The following is a 20,701-nucleotide window of genomic DNA, read 5'->3' on the forward strand; positions in this document are numbered from 1 at the left end:
TTGCACCATTGCAATAGTAGAAAATAGTAAGCTGTTTGAAAACTGCATCGATAACATTTCTGTTATAGTTGTATTAAAAACCAAAAAAAAAAAAAAAAAAAAAATACGGCTTGCATGGAGTTATTTGCTCTTTCTTGAATTTCCAGGGCTCTCATGTGAGAATATGCTGAAGTACAATACATAACCAAAATATTGTGTTCTTTTCTAATTAATAATGAAAAATACTTTTTATTAAAATTAATTATTAGAATAGTCATCATGGAGTACCCTGCACTGCAATATTCTCGGACATTGTTTTGCAACTCTAAGAGAAATATTATCAGATACAGTATGTGCTGAGATGCTCTTGTAAATACATACAGTTTTATGAAAAGACAGTGCACAGCAAAACCCATAACCTGAGTTTCTCTGTTTTCATTGGCATTACTGTTCCATTTTCTCATTTTTTCTGCCCTGAGAAGGAAGACACCAGAGAGGTGCAAGTGGAGTTTTTCCTTCCCATTCCTATCCTGATTTTAACACTGAATTGTAGTGGCAAGTCTTCTGTCTTCCAGACTAAGAAACTGAGAAATTATTATGGCAGATTTCACACTGTACTTATACTGCTTTTCCCTTCCAGTGAAGCTTCACACATAACAAATCCTAGAGATGATACTCCAGAGACAAGTGTAGCACCTAGCCCAGCAGGACAGGCAGAACCAGGGCTGCTGTTGAATTTACAGATGCACGTGTTGTCCTAAAGAGACAGCATGCTACTGAAGAGAAACAGATGTAACTGACTAAAAGCAGAGGGTTATGTACAGTCCTAATGTTTGATGAATTTAATATAATTCTGCATATTGTATGCCAGCCACAAATATTTATATAATCATGCCCTGAGATTTTTTAGAGAGCTAAATCTACTTCCTAAATTCAATGATGACAGAAGTAATATATACATAATAGATGTAGTTTACCTGTTCAAATCAATGCTAACTTCCTTCACGTCTTGAGATTTCTTAATTACAGACAGAATAGAAATTAATAATGGAATAGAAATTAGTTCTTTTTCCTTAAAATTTAGAGCATTTCAATTACTACGTCAATTTTGAACATCACAGAGAGTATTCATTTTTCATATTTAATGTCACATGTAGTACTGATGAGCTGCTCATTAGTACTGATGAGTCGTAATTTTAGCTCCGTTATGGAAACTCAATTGTTCAAGTAATTCCACTGAAATAAATGGGATCAACCAGTTAAACAATCATGAACATGACTGAAGATTCTATAAACTGTTCACTTTTGGAATTTCTTTTCAAAAAATAAAATTATTCTAGGTATAACTAAAACTATGTGGTTCCTTATATTGGTGAGAGATTTGTAAAATAGAAAGTAAAGACTGTATTATATGAAATTAGGACTTAGCTGGGGCTAGGGATGGTTACATACAAGAGAAAAACCTAATATATTTCTCATTAGTCACATGTAGCTATCAAAAGATCAACAATACAGATAATATCCTCCAAAAGTTCTAAAATTAAGGGGAATGGGTCTTCTGGATAATGTAAAATCGTAGCACATAGAAATCTGTTCTGTCAATAAAACTCCACATTTTCCTATGATAGGAAGCTCAGCACTTTTGATCACTATTCAAAGACAAAAAAGTAGTATAATATACATGGTAAAAGTGTGTGCTAGTAATCCATCCTTTAGAGGCAATGAGAAAAATTTTACATGCTGTGCACAACTAAGAAATTTCTTAATAAACAACTATTCTTTATAACTCCTGACAAAGGAAAAGAAAATAATCAACCTATTGAGGAAAACTGTAAAAATTAAAACACCAGGCTGAGTAAGAAAGCCTCTGTATGACTGGATGTGTACATTTCAGCAAAGTACCCCCAGAAGTCCTCCTAGCAGGGCTCAAAAGAGATTATTTTATTATTTAAAAAAAAAAAATAATCAAAAGTTACAGCTGAAACACTGAAGATCATAAAAAATATACAAGTTCCTTTTTTTTTTTTTTATTTTAATGTACAAGACTTCGTTTCTATCTGTCCCCATCAATAAGTATCAGCCAATCTGGCAGTATGGTATGACCTGAAAGTTACATGATGAAAATAAGTCTGTAACAACACATCACAAGGGGTGTATACCTTTCAGTATGGCTGTACCTTTGGTACTACAAACTGCATTATTACTCCATAGATGTCATTAAAACTGGAACAATTTGCCTTGTCTATGTAGATACAAATGTTGGGAGACCTCAAAGCTTGCTCAACAAGCATTAGTCCATTCCACAAGAAAATATACCTGAAAAGAATACTAAGAAACTCTTGTTTGCTCTCAGTGAACAATTATTTCTGTCAAAGAACAAACATACAATCATATTTTTATATTTCCCTAAACAACTACAGATGGACCTAAAAATATTCAGAAATTCTGTAACAGTCGGTTGTAGAATATGTCAGAACTTAAATTTAAACCTAGCATTCTGGGTCAAACTGTGCTTTTAAATAACTAAGAGTGCAAATGAAGACAGAAGAACTTGAGTCTTTTGACATCCTTAGTTTATCAAGAAAATATCAAGGAGAAAAAGGAAAAAAAGACTTTCCAAATTCTTTCTTATTTTTACTGCCTGCAAACCATATCTCTCCAGTGAAGTAATGAAAATACAGTTATAAATGTAGGATGTAGTAAGGGCAAAGGAAAAAAGTTACTAATTTATTTTTTCCCATATCAGAAGGCCTTACAATTAAAACCAAAGAAGACTCATATTCAGAGGGAAATGGTTTATTTTACTTTATACTGCAACTCAACTTTCAGAGAATTAAAATTAACTGCCAACATTCCATTGAAATAAAATAAACAGAGAAAAGTGGCTCTGAACTTAATTTTGATTAAAATATAAAAAAATACTTAAAGAAAAGGGAACAACTTTAAACTTACCAGCTTGACCAAGTGTATACTCTTGATATCTTGTTCCTATTCTGTTTGTGGCTGTACAATTATACCGTCCAAAATCACTGTCAGATGTGGGAGCAATCTTTAAAATGAATATGGTTTGTAAATATTGGTTTCTAATTAAATATCAAAGTTAAAAAAAAAATCAGAATGAAAAATGGGGACATAGCTCAACTTTATAATTTTAAACAAAAAAAATCTAATAAACAGATTTTTTTTACATATGCTATTTGCACAAACTGATATTTTTACTAAATAAGCAACTAAAGGTCTGAAAATTGTCGATTCCTATAGCTGCTGCAAGAATAATAATTTACTTTTTATTGTTTGCAGGATTCACAATACACCAGATATTGGAGGGGGGGAGGTGGTGTGTGTGGAGAAAGTAGGTGTAACAGGATGTGGCTCAACTGTAAATTCAGTTGAGTTAAGGATTTACAACAGAATAAATCATGGATATCATAGGGAGGTAATGCCTCACTGGAATCTAGCTTACCTGACCAACACTTCAGGTGACAGTAGAATGGGAGAGCCACAGACTGTGAAGCATATTTTATGTTGTTAAGCTTTACTTAACAACATAGGGTTAAACAAAACCCTAAAGATGACCTTCAAACAAGAGTAAGACTATATTTCTTAGAATATATATCCTCTACTAGAGAATCAAGGTTACTTGCTTGGACTTTAGGAAAAAAAAGTTGGGTTTTCTTTTTTCAGTGCACTGTAAACCTCTTGCTTGGGATCTGAAGTAGGTCCCCCAGTCAGCTTAGCTTTATAGCTTCTCAGCCTTTTTTTTCCCATGGCAACTGAGAAGCTTACGCTCAGACATAAGCCTGAAACTAGACAGAAATGAAGAAAACTAACGTCTTCCACGTCTGTGTAGGAAGACAGTATGTCATCCCTGTAACAGGTGAGACTGGGGCTGGAGACACCAGTTACACTCTGTTGTGAATTAATTAAGGACCATGGTTTGCTATACACTAATTTCATTCCAAATTTAGCCAAGTCAATAAAGTAAATTGATAATTAAGATGCAGTCTCTGTCTTCTACCTTTCTCATGTTTTGTTCTTACAGGTACCTTTAAGATAACAGCAGCTTAGTTTATTTTTCCAATGCCTCCATGAAGAAACAGCTGTTACAGCCAATTGCAGTTCCTTACCACTTTACCCTTCTGCTTTGTTCTTGGCTGAAGTCACATAAGGATACAAAGGACTTTGTATATACATGTCACCACGTTTCCCTTTTACAGTTACATTTCACATTTCCCTTTTAAGCCTTACCTCTAGAATCAGCTTTCTTCCTGTACTGTAGGTCTTCAGATGTGTTGTGTTTTTTACCGGTAAAACTGATTTTCCTCTTCTCCACTGAACTGAGGCAGACGGATTTGCTAGCACCTCACAGCTTATATTGATGGGATTACCTTCCCAAGAGTAATACATAGTTTGATTTGACACAAATGTTGGAGCATCTGGAAAAAGTAATACATGAATACATTAAGTGTTTTAGTAAAACAAACTATATACCTTTATCCAAGCATGCATGTTCACATTAAAATTTCAACTGATTGCTTTGTCAGTTTATTATGCACCATGAAAACATCTGTATTCAATCTTGAGTTTCTTAAGCCTTTATTTTGTTAGCATTCTCCTCTCCTGAAACCCCTTCAGCTGAAATTCTCAGGAAGAGAATACCTGCTAATTATATTTAGCAGGTATTTAGCATTTAGAAAGACATTATCTCAGAAATTACAAAGAATGTTTATTCCTGAAGATGAGGAGCTCTTCAGCCAGATACTGTATCACAAAGGGAGGTGATCTCTGAAATTTATAATTTGTTAATTTGCTGATTTTATAGTTTCTTCTTTTGCTATGGAGAAATTACACTCAGTCTCCAAATTTTCACAGATGTGTAAGAGCTTCAACCCCTTCTCACTGGAACTCTTACAGTTTATGAAATGTTTCTGAAGAGAGATGTTTAGTTGTGTGAATAAACCTAGAAGAAAATAAATAACAGAATACCTAAAATGTTGCAATATATTCTATGTATGTCAGAAAAAAAGTACTATGTGTATCAGTACTTAGGATAATCTTTACACCACTTTCTTATGAAATCAGAAAGCTACAGACAAATAAAAACATGGTGCGTCTTCCTTAAAAACCTGCCTATAAATGGCTATGTTAATATTAACTCCAAACACTGAGTATGACACAGAGGAAATTGCTGGCATGCAAACTAACTATGACTTTCAGATCACAATGCCACCAGGAAAAGAAGTATCTCTTTTAATCACTCTTTCTCTAAGGTGCAGGAGCAGTTTAACGGTCTCTAGAAAATGAGAGGCAGTAGAACTTTCCCTGTTCTTCTATTTGTGTCCTGGGTAAACCACATTTTTAGTCTATTCAATATTTGCAAATTTTTTTTTTTTTTTAATTTTAATCCCACTTGTATTGTATTTAAGAAGTATTAAGAAAATATTCCTTACATTACTGCAAGTCAGGGAAACTCTCTAGCACTTCAATACCAAAACAGAATTATCAATTACAGCTGGTGTCATGGTATCTCTTTCAATATTTAAAATGCATCTATTTATATTTTTTTTTCCATAAATAGTTCCTAAATATTTTTATATGTGTGTCTGAAAATTCTATTCTAATCTTCTTGAAATATTTTTGGGTAGAAAATTACTAGTAGGTGTATCAGAGACCAGAACTGAGCACGTTTGACTATGCAGTAAAGTTTAGCATTGGGAATGGTTTAAAACACCTTTTTATTTTTTTTCTGCAGAATTTTGCATTTTCTTGCATGCTTTTCATCACTAGCTGTAGTATATTATGCTTAAGTGGTTACAGAATTACTGTTAGTATAACTACAGAAACACACAATATGTATGGGTATGAAAAAATAACCAACCTTAAAGCTAAGGCTTTGAAAACACAAGGTTGACTATTTTCTACGTCTACAAATCTGATTCCTCCAGTTCTCTAGAATATCTAAGAAATGACTAAATTAATAAACAGAACATTTATTGAGAAAGTCTAGCAACTGAAAATGAAGTATAACCAAGTAGAAATGAGAAGATGGACCTTGTAATATATTAATATATGTTAAGGATACTTAAACAGAATATATTTACAGTATGAAATGAGAAAAAAAGCTCCCATCAAGATCAGTAAAAAAGGTTAAAACCATTAAAAAATAAAAAATATGCTCTGCTTATCTTCTAGATAACTCAGGGTTAATTTATGCCTGATCAAAAAAAAAAAAGAAAAATCAATCCAGGGTGTAAATGAACTGTTCTTTTTAAGCTTTTGCACACAGTGTTCTACCAGTTAAGACAACATACTGGACTTTTAAATAGTTATATACAGAATTAGAAGATTGAATACAATCCAGTGTTTTAAAAAATGCAATCTGATGACATTTATTGTATCTGAACCTCATGGCACTCTACTAAAAAACCTGAAAACCTTCAGGAAAGTACCAAAGTTACTGTTCATATTAGTTAGTATAGGCACACAATAAATCATAGAATCATAGAGTGGGTTGGGTTGGAAGGGTCCTTAAAGATCATCCAGTGGGCAGGGACACCTTCCAATTGACTAGGCTGCTCAAAGCCCCATCCAGCCTGGCCTTGAATGCTTCCAGGGATGGGGCAACCACAACTTCTCTGGGCAACCTGTTTCAGTGCCTCAGCACCCTCACAGTAAATAATTTCTTTCTAATATCTAGTATAAAACTACCCTCTTTCAGTTTAAAGCCACTACCCCTGGTCCTATCACCCTTGTAAAAAGCCCCTCTCCAGCTTTCTTTATAGGCCCCCTCTAGGTATTGGAAGGCTCCTGTAAGGTCTCCCCGGAGCCTTCTCCAGGCTGAACAACCCAAAACCTCTCAGTCTTTCTTCATGGGAGAGATATTCGAGGCCTCTGATCATCTCTGTGGCCCTCCTCTGGACCTGCTCTAACAGGTCCATGTCTTTCTTGTGCTGGGGACTGCAGAGCTGGACATGGTATTCCAGCTGGCATCTCACAAAAGGTGAGTAAAGGGGAAGAATCACCTCCTGTGACCTGCTGGTCATGCTTCTTTTTATTCAGCCCAGAATAAGGTAAAGCTTGTAAGTACTGCTATAAGCTTAAACTGTGAAAGGTTATTATTTTTGGACACATGAGGCAATCCAAATGAAAAAGATGCCTAGAAGGAACAAAGACAACATCATAAAGGTACAAAACAAAATAAAACTATTCTATCAGAGTAGGATTCTGTAAGCAATTATAACTTTACTATGGCATTTTAGAGTAGTTAATATTATGGCACCAGTACCAGCTAAACTCAAGCTGTTTGTTTTCCCAAACAAGAAAGAAACTGACAGGTCAGAACTCCAATTAGAAGTAGTTCTGGATAACCTGCATAAGAAGACTATGAAAGAGAAGTAAACTCTGGCCTGAAATCTGTCTTTAGCATTTAGATATCCTTGTTAGGTATAATATCTGAGAACAGTGATTCTAAAACAGGCTAATACATCATCAGTCTCATCCAGAAGTTAATTCAATTAAGAACTTCAACGATCTGCCTCTGGGGTATGTTTGACATTATACACAAAAGTGGATATGGCAAATTACCTGATTCAGCACATGTGTCCAGACAACTATGAAAAAAACCCTAGTGTACAGAATCAGATTTGCACTTCTTAATTTAAGGATGCAGGTTTTCAAACTTTTGGCTATTTTTTCCTCAAATAATTTTGTTTTCCTGGTTCACACAATGAAAACATAGGTCTTAGACTGCCAGGTCTAAGATGCTGGGGCTTTTCGTATAGCATATTATTGGAAGGCTCTCTCTTAGAAAGTTAATACCGGCATAAGCTTCCTATCATCAAGGACTTTAATAAACCACTTCATCTACCAAATTTAGTACTTTCCTTGCCATCAATGCTGTAAAAGTACCTTAATTTTTTGTAAGTCTGCCACAATTTAGTTAAGAGCCATCCATCTTTCTCTGGTATATTTTCCCCCCATACCTGTTTTGCAGTAGTTAATATTTTATGTTTTGGGATGAATAGCTTTTTCTTGGAGATAAAGTAGAAGAAACTCTCCAGGCAGGGAGTTTGGAACCAGATAATGTTAAGGTCCTTTCCAACCTTAACCATTCTATGAATCTATGGTTTTTACACACAGTGCTATCCAGAAAACAACAACAAAAAAAATCTCTAAGAAACATTAAGGAACAGACTAAAAAACCAAATGGAATTGTTTAAATTACCCTGTATATCCAACTCGATTTCCAGCATGCTGCACCCCTAATATACCTGTAACTTATATCCCTCAGATCTCCAGTACAGTGTACTCAAACTCACCAGGTATTTCCCTCTTTACATTAGCCCTGTGCTTCTTCCAATGTGTTCAATAACTGTAGCTCAGAGGCAGGCTCTGTGGTGTGAGGGACCTGGCCTCAGATAACTACAACCAAAACTACATGTCTCAGGTTTACTCTAAATATACTGAGGTCTCTCTTTCAACCTAAACTTTAAGTAATGCCAAGTATTCTGCAGTTAAGGGAAGTTAATTGAGGAAAAAAAAAGTGTTGAGATTATAAATCTCAATTTAAGGTATTTTGTTCAAATTTCAAAATTTCAGAATCACACTTATCATACCACCTGATGATTTTCTTCATAACTCTTAGGTGTATTGCTTGTGCTCTGCTGGATCTGTCTTGGAGGTACAGGACAAAGGCTATGTTGATTTTTTTCACTCACAGGTCATCACTGTATAACACTTAACAATGACTTGCAAAATTCTGCTGAATTTTGGAAGTACAAAAATCAGTTTAAAATTTACACATCAATTATCAATTTAAACATTTAACATTTTTAGCCTGTAAGACCAACTCAAAACTTAGAACCATCTTCAAGGAAACATCAGAAAATTCTTTCTTGCCTTTTTTTGTATCTTTATTTTTCAGAATTGCATATGTGCAAAATTATGTCAGTAAGAAAGGATGCTGAGGCATACACACCTATTAATAGTATGAGTAAATAATCAGAAGAAAAACAGAATAAAAGCTAAATATTGTATATATTCCAAATTGCATTCTTCTATTAAAAGAAAAATAGCCAACATGCTATTAAAGATCTACTTTAAATGACATTAAGCTCATTGTAAGGTCAATAAAAACATGCCGTATAGAGCTCTATTAGGTAAAAATTTAGAGAAATTCCTAACATGACTATCGCATTTTAACAAGTCATGAACTTGACAAAAGTTTTTATGGTGGAATTTCTATTCTAAAAGTATTTTTACACTCTCTTGCCCTAAAAAGTAGGTAGATTTATTATACAGATGAACAAAGTATCATTTTAGCCACTTTGCCACATTTGCTGTTGTGACGTCAGAAAAAGACATATGCATTCATCTCTGCCTCAGTACAGTGAGTTTTGATTAAATGTTTTTTGCAAAGTGACTTTGTGCAATAAACCTCATCTTTTGACCAGAATTCAACGTTCTTATCCCCTTTAATTTACAGCAATGGCATACCAAATTTTCTTCTATGCAAATGCACAAGTAACCAAACGAAAATTGGAACTCTTACAAGTGACATTCATGAGCTCCAAAGACATGTCAAAATTATCACGTGCATTTCATGATGCTGAAGACTGACCTTTTCTGTGTTTGCTTTCTCATTTTAACCTATAAATTTGACAGAAATTTCACTAAACCCATTAGTATTGTAATAGAAAACATGCATAATTTTCCAGAATATTTCAACGTTTTGTTTCTCTTGATTGCTTTTCCTGTCATTTGTCTCTTTCTTAGGCCATATGATTGTGTTTATCAGTTTTGTTTCCTGTCTGTTAAAGTTAGGGCTGGGCTCTCATGATTAATAGCTGAAGAGTAGGTGAAAAGATGGAGCCAGGCTCTTTTCAGTTGTGTCCAGTGACAGGACAAGAGGCAATCACTTCCAATCTCACCATCCTGTGATTCTGTGACTAGTGATGGTATGTTGCTAAACTGATTTCTTTCAACAGAAATCAAATCCAAAGTATGAACTGTCTTCATTTATTACAGTTTATGATAGCAGCAGGTAGCTGCAACATTTGTGACATTTGTTATGCTTGTGACATCCTGCGCGCAGTAGTAGTATTTCCACTGATTCAAAGCCTTGCTTCCTTCAAGTTAAATGGAATTAGTAGCTCTGCTTGTTCAACCTGCTTTTAAATCATGCTGTTTATTTTTGTAAAGATGTAAAATCAAACAGCATGAATCCAAGGCATCTGCCTTAACTGCAGTGCAACTGCAATACAGCTAACTAACATAAAACAAAATGAAAAGTCAGAAGATTAATTAACTCAGGAAAAAAGTTCAATATTTTAACAGCAATGAGGTTCATTTCAAATTGTGGTAGGGAAAAAAAAAATCTTTCTCTGATGAGCAATGCAGTAGCATAATGAACACTGCACAGGTTTCTTTACAGGTAAAGACAATGTTGCACAGGCTATATACAATTTTTTTTTGGTTCCATCAAAAGTACCAGCTGAATGTTGGCACTTAACTAGTAAGAAACATAACTTAAAAATTCAGGTTTGCATGAAAACCAGAGGTAAGAAAAATTCATTTTTGTTAAGACATTTTAAAATTATTAAAATGTGTTTTTTTAGAAATTGCTTTCTAAGAAATATTCTCTGTGGTAGGAAAAAATGCACCATATTACTGAATGTAACACATTTATCATAGTTGATTATATTCCAAAACACTAGTCTTTGTGTACAGTGTGGAAGTAGGCATTTTTTGGACCATTGTGCGTTATCAATAATGAAACTGGGGAGTTTTAACTGAAACAGAGTGATATGAAAACTGGTAATTACAGTTATCTAAGACTGCAAGTTAGGATGTTTCCCAGGTAGGATACAGAAAAGCAGACTTCCAAAGAATATGGCTTAATATGTTTTCTCCAGTAACAGAAGCATTCTCTAAAGGAATTTGTACTTGGTGATAGAGAGCAATCAGAGAGATCAGCATCTTGCACAATAATGTGCACCTAGGAGTACAAAATAAGTGCTGCAAATACTTTGAACAAAATGAAGATATAACTGTCAGGGCAAGTAGAGAACCACTTTCAAGGATCACAGACTGCTTGCCGTTACTGGCTTGTTTAAATCCTTTCCAATTTATTAATACCATCAGTGAATCCTAACGGCATAATACTATGAAGAATGATGTAAAAATAATATTCTTTTCATTTCCTAATACTAATCAAAGCAGTGAATAATTTGTGGAACCCAATAAATAATGTGTTCTCTCATAAGAATTTTTCTTCTTTTAGTCAGGTCTGTATTATGCGTTCTAAGATTCCTTTATAATCCTAACATATATTTTTCAAAATAATTACATCTCAGCTAAAAATACAAAAATGCCATATAGAAATGAAAATATATGCATAGGAAATCTCCAACTTTGAAAATAGACTGATACTGTTACATGTACAAATCAAGTGATAATTCACCTGGATTTGTACATTTAGCTTCCTTGTGTTCTTCGGAAAACCTCATCTTAAAGTATGTCCTGCTTCATCTACTATGTATTTTTATCATGGTTTTTATCACTAAAGACACATCTTTATTGCCAATACCTAGTATATGTCATATATGCCATCGCACAGTAACTTCTATATCAGTTAGTTATTATGAGTAGGAATAGTAACTATTATTATCCAACAGACGCTACACTTCATATGTATAATCAAATTTCACAGTTAATGAAATCCATGAATAAATACTTTTAATGATACATTTTTTTCATGTTTTTTTTTTTATATACTTAATATTAGGAAAACTAAACATAACTGTCCGTGAAGATGACTTTGTAGGAAGAAAGCCTTACAAATGCCTCTGGGTTCCCTATAATTCCTGTCTGCCTAGCATTTACTTCAGATAAAAGGTAGGGTTAACTGGGCCTATTTGGTATCAAACCCAATAATCTCTTCCTCTCCGAAAGAACTGCTCTTATCATCAAGAGCAACCCTAACAGAGAACAAGGATAAGGTACAGAAAGTCTCTGCAATCCTACTGTTGGTTTATGTCTGATAGGGGTCACTAAGTAAAAGAATGAGACAGTGACACCAGAGCACTCTGTGCCTCCATTAGGATTGTTTAACTGCACTGACATTTAAGGATGTGATGGGAGTGTGCTCCTCTCCTGACTACAAAAACTTTCAAATATTTTGAAGTATAAAAAGAGAACTGTTGTAGATTTTTTATTAACTTACAGAATGGCATAGGTGCATTGATTAGTCCTATCTAGGAGATATGGAACAATACAAAAAAATAATGTCTCGCTTATTTATTTCTGTTTTAATTTTAAAACAGTTATTGAGGCTTATACTGGAATATTACGAAAAATAATAAAAATTCTGCTAAAACTGCTCACTAGTTATTACACAAAGAGGCAGCCATGCCAGAAAATATTCTTCTCAAAACTGAAAAAGAACTGTTAGCACTGATGACAACACAGCATTGTATGGAAATGGTGATAATGAGGTACTAATAGAGTCTTTGCAGAAAAGTTTATGACAGACACTAGGCTGATGAGAGATGAGGCTGCAAAGAAGACATTTCCTCTTGGGGCTGCTATTTAAAAAAAAACAGAAGTTTTCATCATTAGACAAGTGTTTTCTTTCCTAAGCAAGACAAAAAGGCTATGCCTGCAGTTCATACACCAGGGCAAAATTATTTCCAAGGGAAGAAAAAAAAATCCTCTGACTCACTAATCAGAATATTGCATCACACCCCAAATATTTCTGCTGCATTATAATACAATAATTAATGCAATTTATTTCGTTATACAGTAAAAATAGTCATTACAGTGATGATATAATATCTATGTTTTAAAATTTTTCTTCTCAGAAGATTTCTGAACTCTAGAAAGTTTTATGTTGCATTAAGAAGTGTGTCTAAACAATATGCTATTATATTTTCTCAAACACTATATCTGATTGTCTCCACACATATTCAAGATTAGGTCTGCAATAACATAATGAGAATATGTCACTTTAAAATTCTTAGCAACTGTTCTAAAACACTCACTTTGAAATGTGTCTTAAGACTATAATAAGGTATCAAGGATTTTATTATGTCCTTTAGTAAGAATTCTGTGCTGTTAATAAATTCATAAACTCCAGTCACCCATGTTTTATAAAATGTGGTCTATACTCCCCTCAATACAAAAATTATTAATATTTGATTTCAAGGCATAACAACCATAAAACCTTATAATATATACAAATGTTATATGTTACATGTATTATATATATTATACAATCTATAAAATACTTCATATTAGTGTGTAGAATAGGATGGGATTTTATATAAATTTTACAGAAACTTCACTAACTTGCATTTTTATCTAGCAAAATATTTTCTTTAATTTATATACATATAAAGATAGTTATCAGTGCACCAGTGAACCTTAGGATACGAGCAGAGTACATTAGTATGTTCTCAAAAGAGTAATAATATTTTGCAAAGTTTCAAATCCTTTCATAGGTCTATTTTTTGAAGAGTAGCTATGTAAAGCTATTAATAGTATATTTATTTTTTAGGTCTCATGGGTTGGGAAATCTCTCCATTCCTAACATCCAATTACAACTTTGTCCATTTCTCATTTTCCTTGCAGATTTATTTCCTGTGTCATAATGCATTACCTGTCAAAAAGATGGAACATGCAACTGTATATACTAAAGCAACTTTAAGAACTCCTTAGGAAATCACTCAGCAGTTTCCAACTGCTGCTTATCTTTCTGTGTCACAGATCCTATTCCAACATCTGTCCTCCCACTGGAAAGACATTTTCTGTCCAGAGTCTGAATCTCAAACAGGCCCACTCAAGCCATATTGGAAATGAAGAACAAATTTCTCTGGAAAATCTCTAGCAAAACAGAACAACAATGAAATTGAAGGATTTTTTGTCTTTTTTTTTTTTTTTTTTTTTTCCTTTTCTAAGAGCTTTGCTTCCTGAATTAGAACAGTTTGAAGAGATAATTTTCCGATGAATTTTTATGTATTTAAAATTTGTATTCTCTGATTGCCTTCTAAAGACCCTCTAAGCAAAATATAATATCCTTTTCTCCTGGATAAAATTCAAAGGCTTTGAAGAAAGACAATCTCTAGAAGAGATTGTCACAAACTTTATAAATCCAGGAGGGGTTATAAGAGGAGCTAGAGACTTGATGGGGATTAGTAACTTAGAGAACTAGGAAAAAAACTGACCTTCCATTAAGAATGTACTTATTTTTTTATTTTTTAAAACAAATCTAAAGAGAAAAAGAATATTAGAACTTACATTCAATATCAAGGTACATGCTCTTCTGGTGCCCACCAATTCTACTTGCAGCTTCACAGTCATATCTCCCTGAATCTGACAACTTCACATCTTTAATATGCAGTGACGATTTTCCACGCTGCCCTTTGACTTCTATACGGCCATCTGGGCTCTGTTTACATTGATTCAGGAAAAAGAAAGGTTTATATATATATGTATATTTATGTATGCTTTACATTTTAAACACCATTGACAACTATGACTGAAGGCATCTCTTCACCTATGGTGAAGTTATTACAGACAGCTAAGCAACTTCTAAATTATCCAAATTAAAAAAAAAATAACAGAAAAATATGTTCTGTTTCTAGGCATGATAATCAAGGGAGTAAGTACATACTTAAAGGAACATTGTCAAGATAAACCACAAGAAGTATCCATTTATGACTGGGATAGTGAACTGCAGACTCTAGTCATGAAAATGCATACAGTTAAAATCATAGTATCTTAGATTACAGTTAGCATTAATTTTCTTGTCCTTAAAAATGTAACTGCGAAACTGAATAGGATACCCCCTCAAACAATGATCAAAACACAAATCCAATCATAGATTTATTTTCACTATTCACATTTTCTTGTCAGAAGATCACATTTTTTTAACAAATGTTAAAAAAAAAACCCGTTATCATAAATGCAGCTGGAATTTCTGGATTTCTTGTCCATAACATTGCATGGAAAGAGGCAAAAAAAACCAATGAATGCTGGATTCTGATTTTCTAGAACATAAATTTTATATTTAGCAATTTCATAAATATCCTCATCCCTAACACTTCCCCACCTCCTCCCCAAAACCTATTTGAATTCCAAAAGTATGCAAATACTAGGGAAAATTAAATAAAACAATAAAAACAAATCCTCTGCTTGACACTTCAACCTTCATGGAGTACTTTACCTGAGAAAACTTACTTAATCAGGCTCTACTCTTTAATTGTTTTGTAGCTTTGGGAAAATTTGCTTTACTGTTTTTTTTTTTTATGTAAAAAAAAAAAGCTGATAAAAAATACTGATATTTACCTACTTTCTTTATTGAGGAAGTTGGAAAAAGGAGGGAAAACCAGTAACTATTTCATTGTATCACATCTAAACTTGAAACATACTTTAATGTCCAGTCCTATAAATACATATACTCGTTTACTGATTTTTACACTAAATACCCATCAAGTGGCAGCTGATATTTAATTGATAGCTTTAACTCTGCAAAATTGTTTCTTCACTGAATACAAGAGAAACACACACAATTTAGATCTTAAAATATTTGACATAAAGCAAACATATGAAGCATTCTATATATCATTATTTGCACGGAAAGAAAAGTATTCTGATTCCCTCATCAGAATCCAAGAACACTGAATTTTGTTTCTTGTGAAAGCCTCAGAACATAAGTTACTATGTTAACATAGTTAGCATAGGTTAACTAACATAAATTAGTTAGGGAATTGTAACACTAGTGCAAACCTAAAATCCTCTGGATTGGTAAAAATTAGTAACTAAGACCACTTAGTTATCTTTTATGTAATTCCTAAGGCTGACAATTATGTCTTCATTATACCTTTATAAAAAGGAAAGAGAAAATTTATTAAGTTCCTAGGAAACATGCTACAGTAGTGAATGTCATGGATTTTGAAGGGAATTCTTGGGATAATGAAAATGCAATTTCTTTAAAATGAAAGAAATTGTTTTTGATATACAGGGTACTTGTTTTATTTAAATATAAAACAAACACTTTGTATGACACAGTTAATAACAGTATAATTTACCTATGGATTATTTGCTTCTTTTTTAAAATATCAAGCATGTAATACAACAGTGAATCTATACTATTCCTATTTAAAATGTACATTCCTACCTAAACTGTATACTTCAGTGATTTTATTTCTGATTTTACCTTGATTACAAATATTTCCCTAAGAAGTCACATTTAAAACTTGGGAAGACATATGCTGAAACAACATGTAAGTATGAATCACAGATAAACTACAGGATACTGCATTAGTGATTCATTAACAGTTGCTCCTGTAGCACTAATGTAGCTCTATACAACAGAGTAGTAATAGAGAACAGGCATTGTCTTTGACCTTCCAATGACTTAGTTTGACCTACAATAAGAAGCCAAATTCATTCTTAGTACCTTCTCTTTGCACAATGCAATATTTCTTTCTGTGATATTATACTGAATTGTAACAATACATTCACTCAAGTTTGTTTACCATGATTTTCCAAATTATATTGGAGATTGTTCAACTAGCCCAATTTTGTTTCCAATAATAGGTTACTAGAAGCATATATGAAAAAGAGACAAAAAAAAAGAAAGAAAAAAGAAAAAATTCAGTGGCAATGCTTCACTCTCTGAAAAACAAATATGTACCAGTGGAACCTTCTGTGCAGTATGGTCAACAGGATTCCTGTAAAAAGAGTTAAATTATTTATAATCCTTACTGAATTCCCTAAAGGTATTTTTACAGAAGTATAAATTTTGCAGTGCTATTTTGTACTTCATAACAAAGGAAGATGGTATAGGTTCAATACTAATCCCAAATACTATCATTCACTATATAATTCACTGTATATTTAATTATAATTAATTCCATGTATTCCAACTCAGATATGAGTGTTAACTGATGTTAAAAAAAAAAAGTAATTTAAAAAAGCACAAAGAACCTTAAAATTAAATAGCTTTTACAGCATCTTCTCTCTATTGTTTCTCGTTTATCTAATTATTTTCCAATACTGCTGGAAAAAATTTGGTCTCTGAATACAATGAATGATAGAATATTCTGCATAGCCACATCATCTATTCTCATCATCAAATATATGCTAAGTAGCATTTTGAGAGGGATCTACTAGGTTAAGCAAAATCCACAAAACCAAATAAAACATTCAACAATTGTAGACAAGAATATTTGCCCCAAATTATCATAAAAATACACATTATTTCTACTTTTTCAAAATTGTCTGAAAATTATTACAATAATGTCTTTTAAATTACTTATAAAATAATGTAAAACCTATAATGAGATGTTTTCTACTGCAGTGCTCAGAGTGTGTATTATACTGTGGCTTCTTTGTGAAGAGTTTAAGGCCTGTTCCCTTGTCCTATTTTGCAGGTTGATTAGTGTACAATTCTATTACCTCTTCTGCAAAGATGGTGCAATACGTGATTAAAATATACTGACTTTCTTGAACACACAAATATGTGAAAGAAAACAAGAGTGTAAATACAGACCAAGAAAATTTCAGTAATAAATAATCAAATAAATAAATAAACTAAAATGCTTTGAAGATGTTGCTTATGTCTAGAGAGGGTTCCCAGAACATCACAGAATCATAGAACAGTTTGGGTTGGAATGGACCTTACAAATCTAGTTACAACCCTCTGCCATGGGCAGGAACAAATGCTAGCTAGTATGATGAATTTTCACAAGTATTTAAAAAATACTAGTGTGGCTGTATTACACGGTTCTGTGGTATAACTCAGTTAATAGAGATCTGGGTAAATAAATCAAGGACATATTGTGATGACACAAAAAATACAGTAACAGTTCATTCATGCTGAAGGACAGCTAGGAACAAACATGAGGTAGAGACATGGAAATTGACTACAGCAAAGAGCAATGAAGAAGCTGAGACAAAATCTGAACACACTGCGTTAGCCTGAAGCAAAACCTGAAGCTCCTTATATTTTCCTGCTCTTATAAAGAGCGCTAACATACTAGAATATTCAACAAAGCAGAAGCCTGCATTCATACTGATTCATAACGTCAGTCTTCTTGCTTAAGTTTGAACAGCAAATTCACAGTCAAACAGGGGCAGCACTAACCTTGGTGTCTGCACCCACTATAGCTTTATAATCCTTGGTAAAATCTTTCTGAGGCTTATTTCCCTCCTGCACAAAGTATGGAGAGCATACGTTAGCAGCATGTCTGGCACAGTAACACAACAGAAAGAGACAGCACACGTGGGAAACAAAGTACACTGCACCTGCCCAGCAGTCCTCAGTAGAAATCTCCACCAGGAAAAAAGCATTGGAACTGCCATTGGTGACAAGTCAAAAAACAGATACAACCTCTACAAATTAGTTATGTCAAGTCTGCCTGAAATAATCATGGACACCTGCTAACTGGAATATTCTTTTTTTTTCCTTTCAAAGGTTATAATGGGACAGATGTTAAATACATACTATGGTGTTTTCTGCTAGACTGAGTAAGCACATGTGCTTTCTTTTTTTTTTTTCCTTAGTAATAATAAAGAGTATAAAAAGTAGACAAAACAAAAACCTAAACAACCAGAACTGTCTCTGTGGTTCAATACTCATGAATTCTGCTCACTCACTGAATTACTCCTTATCACCTATCACCATGGAGCATGAATAAGCAGTGAGGTCTGAAATACATCTGTGGTCAATGCAGTTCCATACAGATACATACATATTTCTTAAGAAAGATCAGTGAGCAAGTATGTTGACAGGTGTTTATACCGTAAGACTTTGGAGGAATCATTTCAATAAACAGACCATTGTGTGTCCTGAAAATGGTAAAGAAAAACAAAGTCTTTAGAAGTTACCTTTTTACAGCATTTTGAAATTCACAATAACATCTTAGGAAATCAAAATATTTTTCATCATTAATGTTAATGAGAGAATCTCATAGAATTTAAAAACAAAAGCACGGTTTTTTTAGGGGCTTTGGTGGTGGGTTTTTTCACCAGCATAAAGGTAAAACAAAAAGTGATAAATCTTCAACAGAGACTTTTATAGTGTTTTACTCAGGTAAACAAATGGGACTTTATTACTTTATCCACATTAAAAAAATTGTTACTTCATCCACATTAAAAAAGAAAAAAAAAATCCCTAAGTTAAGAATTTAACATTTCATTGAAAAACACCTTTTATTTTTAATACTGATAGCAATCTATTTTTCTGCCATTGTCAAAGAAAATAAAATTCTTCTATACAGGTTTCCAAGTAAAATTGTCCATAATGACAACACTGAAGTATAAAAAAGTGCCTTCTGGAAAAAAAAAAAAAAATAAAAACAAACCAACCAAATCGTAAGAACTTTCTGCACTTGCAATATTCTTACTCAGAACATGTAGCTTAACCCAAATAAACCCTAAATTAATCATAAAATGGGAGATATCTCATCACTTGAGATTAATCCTACAGATTTTGTAAACATACATTTTGATTTTGATAAAATCCTTGTCACGCTAAATATGCTATTCTACTACCTGACTTCTTTCCTCTCCTGCTCTTGTTTCCCAAACTTCTCATGTGTGTTGTTGTTGCACACATGAATATTTCTTGTCCTGCTCTTGTTTCCCAAACTTCTCACGTGTGTTGTCGTTGCACACATGAGTATTCCCTAAGTCCTGACAGGCTGATGCTGACCCAAAACAATGCTCCAGGGCTCCCAAGGCAGTACCGGAATGATCATAACCGTGTATTTCAAGGGTTCCACTTGGAGAGATAATAGGGATATGATGAAACAACATCATCCACAAAGACACAAGAACAGCTGCTGGCACAGAGTAACTTATTTAGGTACCATGGAATGCTCAATCTGCACATTTCTATTGTCACTGTAGTAAAAAAGTGTAATTTTTCAGAAGGAGAAAATTAGATGATTACGATGCATAGAAATTGGCATTCTTTTTCAATTTTAAAAAGCTGCACTTGGGGAGAGGTGGATGGAATTAGTTATTGAGTTTGATTTATCAACCGTTTTGCCAACTCATACTGAGGAACTGTAGCGCCAAATGAGATGAAACTGCATGGCTGCCAAAACATGCATTTTGGGCTGGCAGAAAGCAGGAGTAGAAGGTGAGAACAGATGCAGAAATTGGTGACTCGCTTGTAGCTGGATTTTGGTGACATTACTTGAATGGTTAGAGCAGCTGTGACTGTGTTGATTATCTTCCCTCCTACAGAATTTACCTTTTTGGCTGACAAAGTACTCTTTCATCCCTGGAAGTCAAATTGCAAGACTACAGTCAAAAAATCCCTACATTTAATTTGAAATCTGGACAAGTTGAAATATCTTTATTTGTTTTTCTTCTAATGTTTAAAGCTTATTTGTGATCTAAGTCCCATTACTGTCCATAGTAACTGAACATTGCAGGTCAGTTTTGCCTGTCACATATTTATAAACTATTCTTCTGACACATTGTGTACTTTAGTGATCTTTTGGACATGCATTGCATGTGTTAACAACAGAAAGAATGAAGAAATGGTGACTTAGAACTGAGTGTGCTTTCTTCTGTAAAACTTGGTGCAATATACTCAAGAACAGTCATTGCAAGAACAAATAACTTGAGTAAAAACTGCAGGACTTTTTCAAGTTCCTCCAAAGATGCTGCTGCAGATGTACATGGTAGAAGGTCCTCACACTGGGGA

The 20,701-nt window shown here is 33.5% G+C and overlaps 1 protein-coding gene across 2 annotated transcripts in view; it reads right to left on the reverse strand.

The window, feature by feature from the left end:
- The window catches only part of NCAM2 (neural cell adhesion molecule 2), a 286,227-nt gene that overhangs the window by 67,815 nt on the left and 197,711 nt on the right, over positions 1-20,701 (reverse strand). For both annotated transcript variants that reach the window (XM_057396479.1, XM_057396480.1), the window contains exons 9-11: positions 14,275-14,425; positions 4,228-4,415; positions 2,932-3,028 (exon numbers count right to left, since the gene is read on the reverse strand). In XM_057396479.1, the coding sequence (XP_057252462.1) occupies positions 2,932-3,028; positions 4,228-4,415; positions 14,275-14,425 (436 nt within the window). The remainder of the gene's footprint in view (positions 1-2,931; positions 3,029-4,227; positions 4,416-14,274; positions 14,426-20,701) is intronic.

This window comes from Pezoporus wallicus, unplaced genomic scaffold (genome assembly GCF_028554395.1).
Source record: "Pezoporus wallicus isolate ANWC-B61680 ecotype Strahan unplaced genomic scaffold, APGP_CSIRO_Pwel_v1 contig_6483, whole genome shotgun sequence".
Classification (NCBI taxonomy): Eukaryota; Metazoa; Chordata; class Aves; order Psittaciformes; family Psittacidae; genus Pezoporus; species Pezoporus wallicus.